The following is a 6,917-nucleotide window of genomic DNA, read 5'->3' as shown; positions in this document are numbered from 1 at the left end:
GAGTGATAAGAACCGGCACAATTAGCCCCAGTCATCCCAGGTTATCACCAGCATCCTACAACCCCGCTGCTCCATCCTCTCCTTCGCCCAGAACTTTGCTCTCTCATTAATCGAAACAAACTTTCTGTCACTGCTGATTGCATTACTCGGTATCAGCTGCCTGGAAGGATGAAAACAAAAGCTGGGAAGCGTGCTCCTTCCGTCCAAATAGAGAGGTGCCAGGGAGTGTAATATAATCAGGCCGTGATCAAATTAAGTAGAAGAGACTGCATCGTGCCCACAAAATATCTGTCCCCGTGATTGATTTGAGGTTTGGTCCTTGTTTGGCAATGTGATTGAAGGTCCCTGCAATGTGATTGAAGGTCCCTGCAATGTGGGAGAGGTTGGGAGACCACAGCCAGGGTTTGGAGAGGTGCCCCCACTGCACCTCCCTATCAAAGTGCCCAAACTGCTCCTGCAAAGGAAAAAGCCTTAGGGCAGCTGAGCCTCACGGCCAGGCTGCATCCTGCAAAGAGCTTTTCCTCCTATGGGACAGCAGGAAGCGAAGGAGAGCAGATGAGGGACAAAAGGAAAAGCTCGCTGTGAGCTTGGAAGGGAAATCCACACAGCATTTATACTGGAGGGGAAAAGAAAATGAGGATTTATGGCTGTGGAAAGACTTGAGGCAGGGCCCCAGCACTGAGCACACCTCGAATCATGATGGATCTCCCAGCTGCTGCAGCTAATGCATTATATATTGAAATCATTTGTGTTCATTTGCAGCAAATAATTACTTTAAAATGTTATCATTCATTCGGGTTATTTGACTTCTCTATTAATTGTTTGAGAAACCATTTAGAAGACTGCGTTTTCATCAGTGGAAATGATCAGCATTGCTCCTGAGGTTATTGCAGTCTGCTCCTGAGGTTATTGCAGTCTGCTCCTGAGGGCTGAAGGGCCGCTCACACCTCCAGCTCCTTTCTTCTCTTCCAGTTGCTGGGGAATATGCCTATTTCCATGTCGAGGTGCACCTGGTTGAGGCCAGGATAAGGCTGGGAGGAGTCAGGACTGGGGTGTTGGGCATAGGGCTGAGTGCTGCCCGCTGTCTCCCTGCACTGGAAAGGGCTCTGAAGGCCTTTTGGTCACAGGAGGATGATTTAAGGCACCGATAGTTTCAAGCCAGGACTTTTAACTGAAAAGAGGCATCGATTTTCTGTAGCTGCGAGAATAAAAGACCTGCTGTGGCACAAGAAGAAAAAGGAAAGCTGTTGGAGGAGCCACCTCGGCATGTGCTGTGCATGCTATTATCCGTGTGGTGCAAAGCAGAGATGGAAGGCACTGGCACCTTTTGGGGTGCAGCTCTACAGCCCCGTGCTTGGGCAGCAAATCGCATCCCTTGAGCAAAACAGGAAGGAAGGTGGAGGGATGAATGCCACAAGGTGAGGATGGAGAAGCCGCGGGCGTTTCCAGAGAGAGAAGAGATGCATTAGGAGTAATACAGAAGCATGGGGTCCACTTCTCCCCACGGCCACTCAAGGAGCCAGCAGCAGGTCCCAGCCCTCTCTGGAAGCACTCATCAACTCCCTGTTCCTTAACTGCATCAAAGTGGTGGCTGTTCAACTATTGCTGTACAATATCTCAGCTTAAACCCACCATTGCAGCAGGAGCTCAGATGCTTTAATTAACGTGAGCAATTGCCCCTTTGTCCACAGAACCTTTTTCTGTGCTACTGTATCAGGTAATCGTTAATCTACCAGCTGTCTTGGAGAGGTCTGTGCCTCCAGTAGCACATCTTGCTTTTCTGACCCAGCAGCTTATCCATATTTTTAAGCCCAATGCTTTCATCTGATTTGAGTTAAACATTTAAGTGCTGTTGGTCTCTAGCCGTGGAGTATCAGGTGCTCCAGGTGTCCCAGGGTGCTCCCAGGGAAATCAGCTCCCTATTGGCCATGACTTTACTGGTGGGAATGAATAAAACAACCCAGAAACCCTCCCTCCCCCTCAGGACACCCCCTGGCCCCAAAGGCAGGCTGTGATCCTGCCTCAACACTCAGTCACAGCTGGGGGCTACAGGAGGCTCTGCATGGGCCCTCCCCTTTGTCTCCAGCCAGCACCTGCAGCATCTCATTATGCTGATGGCTCCCACCTGCTGCAGCACTGCAGGAGGGGCCCTTACTGGCCTCACCTGGGCCTACACCCACCCATGATCCTGATTTAAACTCAGCCCTGGAGAGCAGCTCTGTATTGGGAGTGTGGGTATTGGGCTTTGTTCTTGTGGAGGTTTGGGGTGAGCTGTATGGAGATATCCCCCCAGCCCTGCCTGCTCCTTGCAAAGACCTGACCCTGGGACCTGCCAGCAGCCCTGCTGTGACTGCACCCACCTCATCCTGCTGCTAATGGTGAGTTCCTGCACTTTGAATATCTGTGGGGGTGGTTGGCCCTTATCATGTCATTACATGTGGTGTGACTAAGGAAAAGGGGTTGCAAGAAGTACATAAGGTGGATTGTTTTTTCTTTGCTGTGCCCTTGAGTAACTCATATGCGTGCCTGCACAGGGTCAGGGCTGCAGTGCTCCCTGTAGGGAAGGCTCTGTCTGGTGCCCAAAGCTCCCCAGCTACTCTAACAGCAGGATGAGGACTAGCCCTGACCCTGCGGGCATGGGCATCTCTGTGTGTTGGTGCTGACTGGATTGCATCCCTGGCGTTGGGAGTGCTGCAAGTTACGTTAACAGCAACAGCTGGGGAAGTTGCATCTTCATTAATTGGTCCTGATTGCTTTTTTTGGCAGATGTGAGATGTTTCTGACTTTACCATGCGGGGCGGGGTTTGTTGTTCCCAGCACATGTAGAAAATGCAGACTGTTACTTTGCTTTGCTTGTCAGCTCCTCAGTAAGGCAGAAGTGTGAAGTAAGGTGAAGGACCTGCTTGGTAATCTCCTTTCTCTGCTGTGACAACGGGGGTGGGTTTGATTTTTACCAGACTATGGTCTGGTGCTTCTTCTTTGAGTTTTTGTAAAGCTTCAGCTTCCAGACAGTGCCATAGCAAACAAAGAGCTAAACCCCATTTCAAAGAGCAGTTGCTGCATAGCAGAAAGCCTGTGTTTGGCAATGGTCCTAAGCTCTTGGGATAAAAAATCCAAAGCTCAGAGCAAGTGTAGAATGAGGTGGAGGTGATGCTTTGCTTCCCTGAGGGAACCAGGCTAGGACTTGCTTGTTGTATTGAGCTCCATGTAAGTTATGGGGCCATTTGTCTGGGGATGGCAACAGGTTGTGTTATGGTCCTGCTTGTTCTGCCTTCTGTTTATACAACATCATTTTTCATTTTAATGGTGGTTTTTTTAGCCTGGTTTGTTAGGGCTGCTGCTAATTGGATTCATGTGCTTTGCCCCAACACTGGTTATGTGGGAAAGGTGAGGTTTGCTGCCAGGTGTCTTGCATGGGACAGAAGGAGGGAGCATGGCAGTGCCTGGGGAAGGAACCAGGGAAGAAATGTAACCTGGATGCTGCAACAGTTCCGAGCTGGGGCTGATGGGGGCTTTGTAGCTTTGTGTGAGTCAAGCAGCCCCCAGGGAGAAGAAAACCCTTTTTGCAAGCCACCTTTGTGACCTTCATCACAGATGTGTGCTCACATCTGCTGCTCAGAAATTGAGTTTAAAAGTTCTTGGTGCTTGCAGTGTCTGCTTCAGACCTTTGTGAAGTGGTTTGCTTGGGTCATCGCATGGGATCAAAGCTTGTTGCTGGGGCAATTTCAGCTGAGCTCTGGAAGGAACAAAGTTCATGCTCTCCATGCACAGCACTGGGCAACTGAGGAAAGTTCCTCCACTGAGAAACTCCAACCCATATGCTGAACAGAGAGTGAGCAGCTTGCTTTCTAAGCAGTGCCACAGAGCCCAGCACAGCTGAAATGGATGTGAGAATAGAAAAGAACAAGGGGGTAATGCAGCACTGGTTTCCTTTTCTTCCCAAGGTCAACTGAACTGGGTGGTAAAACCCTTTTGCAATGGTTTTCCCAGTCAGTCAGCAGTGTGCACCTGAGGAGTGCTCCCACACCACACACCTGAGCATTAATGCTTTTAGCTGACAAGTGCAGCAAGGAGTAGGCAAAGGTACTGATGTGCAGCACTGCTTTTATTTCTGAAGGGTAGTTGGCACTGCAGGACGATTCACTTTGCCCCGTCAAGGTGCCAAGTTTGTTATCGGTGAAAATGTCAATTTATGGCTAGTGCTATATTGTAACATATGTCACAGCTCTGCAATTGAGCTGTTCTGCAGAGCAAAGGGAGCCAGAGCAGAGTGCTGCGTTAGGGGAGGGGTTTGCATTGGGCAGTGGAGCAGCCTGCAGGTGCAGGGGATGACCACACAGGTCCAATGCAGTGCTTGGCCTGGCCCCTGTGCTGCAGCGTGTCTTTATCCTCCATGTTCAGCCTTGTGGTGCCGATCTTGTACCGTCAGTCAGCAGCAGAGATGAGGAGCATATCACTTCTGTAACCACTCCAGTGATGGCCACAGGCCCCCACTTGCTCAGCTGTTGCAATGCTCATTGCTGAGAGAGAGCAGAGAATACTTTCTAGGGGAGAAAGTTTTCTTAGTGATTGCAGAGCAAAGCAGTTTCCTTGCAGCTGCTGGAGGGCTGTTTCCTGCTCTCTTTTCAGCCGGGCTGTCACTGAAGAGGTCAGAAATCATTTATTTTTAACACTATGAATATGTAGAAACCTGTCCAAGCTTCTCCACAGAGTGGCCATGAATTTAGAGATGGAGTCAGAAATCATGGCATTCAGTATCCTGTGAATCTGGTCAGAGCTATAAATTTCTCTTATTGGCCTGTGGGCCGTTTGCCATACGTGACTTGCTAAATTTGTGGTCGTTTCTCTTTCTACCTCTGTGTGCTGAGTATATGAGTGTGATTTTATATTATACCTCTGAGACATAAAGTCCTTCTGGTGCTTTTGCCTCGCATCATAAACAGCCTTGCTCTCTTCTCCTTGTCCCCTTTGCTAATGGTTTCTGGCCTCAGCCTGGCTCTTAAATCATGGGCTGCACCTGGACAGGCATAAAATGCAACTCTCCCCAGACAGAGGGTATTTGTTCAGAGTAGAGACCTTTGAAATGTTTTGTGAGCCTTTACAAGGGTGTTACTCTGAATGCTGAGAGAGGAAATGGTTGGTGTAGATGCTGGGGTGTATGTATGTGTTAAAATCATCTCTGCTGTAGGGGAGTTAAGCTAGGCAAGCTTACATCTTATGTACAGGAAAGGTGGTGCTGCTCTTCTTTTCCTTCTTTCTCCTTACTGCTTTTCCTCTGTCACATATACCCATTTCAGATACAAAAGCCTATTTCCCTGCAAGGCTACCTTTGCTCAGTGAATTAAAACAATGCTTGTAGCTCTGTTCCCCATGCAAAAGGTCCCAGCAGCAGCAGTGATCTCTGGGCCTTGCTCCCATGGTCAGCCAGAAAAAAAACAAGTGTAATGATGGGTCTGAAGGGGGGTGTCTTTGTTGCATGTCTCTTTTGAGACTTGCCAGTGTACTTAAATGGTGCGCCTTATTTGACAGCCTGCTCCCTATGAGCCCGGTGAGCCACTAAAGGCAGCAGGTGTGACCAAAGCATTTCCTAGCCCATTTCAAATCCTTTTGGCTCAGCAATGCCAAAATACAAACATGAACTGTATCAACAGAACTGCTTCTTAAATGTTGGTAGTGTTGTGGTGGTGCGACCCCATGGAAACTGTTTGGCATGTTAATGTGAACATGAAAAGCATAGAGTTTGAGATGTGCAGATGCTTGGCATTGTACAAAGTACTAAAGATCCCATCCATGCAACAAGGTGGAATTATAACTGTGTATGCTCTTTCTGCAACAACAAGGAACTCTGATTACTTTGGTAACTTGCACCTTTCTCTCCCCACCCCTTATGAACCAGTTATTCTTTTGGCTCCAGCTTCATTCTGCCCCTTAACCGTTACCTGAGTTTGTATCTTAAAAAAGCACTGGTAATAAAACGCTCTATTATTAAGCACCCAGAACAAGGCTGACATTTGATTTCTTTATTTCAAAACTGAAGTGCTCTGGCACTAAACTCTTGCTCTCTCCAAGAGCAGCTGAGCCACTAACCTGACGACATGTGGATTAACCAGGCAGTCCAGCAAATCATTGGTGGAGAGGGCTGCCTGCGAGGCATAGCGACTACTGTCTGAATCCATTTGATTTGCAGGCGTTCTGCAGTCATTCCTCATTACCAACTGCTTCCTGGTGCAGTGTAATTTACCAAAATGTCCTCCTTTATTTTCATGGAGAAGATCTCTATTGTCACTTGCAACTGCACCTGCACCCACTGAGCTCGTTTCTTGAGACTGTGGTAAAACTTGAATGAGATGAGGCCCAAAAGGTATTTTCTGTAACTTTTCTGCTTTAAATGTTGAAGAGCTGAACTCGTGGTTTAGTACTGGGCAGTCCTCTGGCTCGCAGCTGACTTGCCTTTTCCTCCTCTTGCACGAGGCTCTTGTCTCTTGCTCTGCTCCGCTGCTGCTGCTGGGATGTGCCTGCTTATACACATTTGCCTTCTGACACTTGAAATATGCAGACACTGCTTGATTCAGGTACTGAAGATTGATTTTGTGGGATGTTGCCTCACCCTAAGGAAACACCCCAAATGCATTCAGTTAAAAGGGAGAACGTTTCAGTTCAGTGTCGTCCTTCTGTGGATTGTTATCCCTATACAAGGGGAAGGAATTCTTTTCTCAGGCAGCAGAAATGCAGAGTTAAGCAAAATGTCAGTAATTCTGTGCTGCCACTGTTATAAGAGCAGGAGGGCACTTACCTCAGTGGGATTTAGCCAGGGTTCTCCATCACTGGAACTTTCTGCTGATTTTAAGGCACATACCAGTGTTCTAGTTATTGCCTCTTCTACACGGGCTTCATGATCTGCATCCTGCCTCGAGAGA

General features: G+C 48.3%; 1 protein-coding gene across 1 annotated transcript in view; it reads right to left on the bottom strand.

The window, feature by feature from the left end:
- Positions 1 to 6,011: 6,011 nt before the first annotated feature.
- The window catches only part of HSPBAP1 (HSPB1 associated protein 1), a 31,999-nt gene continuing 31,093 nt past the window's right edge, over positions 6,012 to 6,917 (bottom strand). The window contains exons 7-8 of the mRNA XM_072341904.1: positions 6,794 to 6,904; positions 6,012 to 6,608 (exon numbers count right to left, since the gene is read on the bottom strand). Of these exons, the coding sequence (XP_072198005.1) occupies positions 6,048 to 6,608; positions 6,794 to 6,904 (672 nt within the window). The 3' untranslated portion in view covers positions 6,012 to 6,047. The remainder of the gene's footprint in view (positions 6,609 to 6,793; positions 6,905 to 6,917) is intronic.

Source organism: Excalfactoria chinensis, chromosome 7 (assembly GCF_039878825.1).
Source record: "Excalfactoria chinensis isolate bCotChi1 chromosome 7, bCotChi1.hap2, whole genome shotgun sequence".
Taxonomy (NCBI): domain Eukaryota; kingdom Metazoa; phylum Chordata; class Aves; order Galliformes; family Phasianidae; genus Excalfactoria; species Excalfactoria chinensis.
Note: the sequence above shows the minus strand (reverse complement) of the source record. Positions and strands in the feature narration are given on the sequence as shown.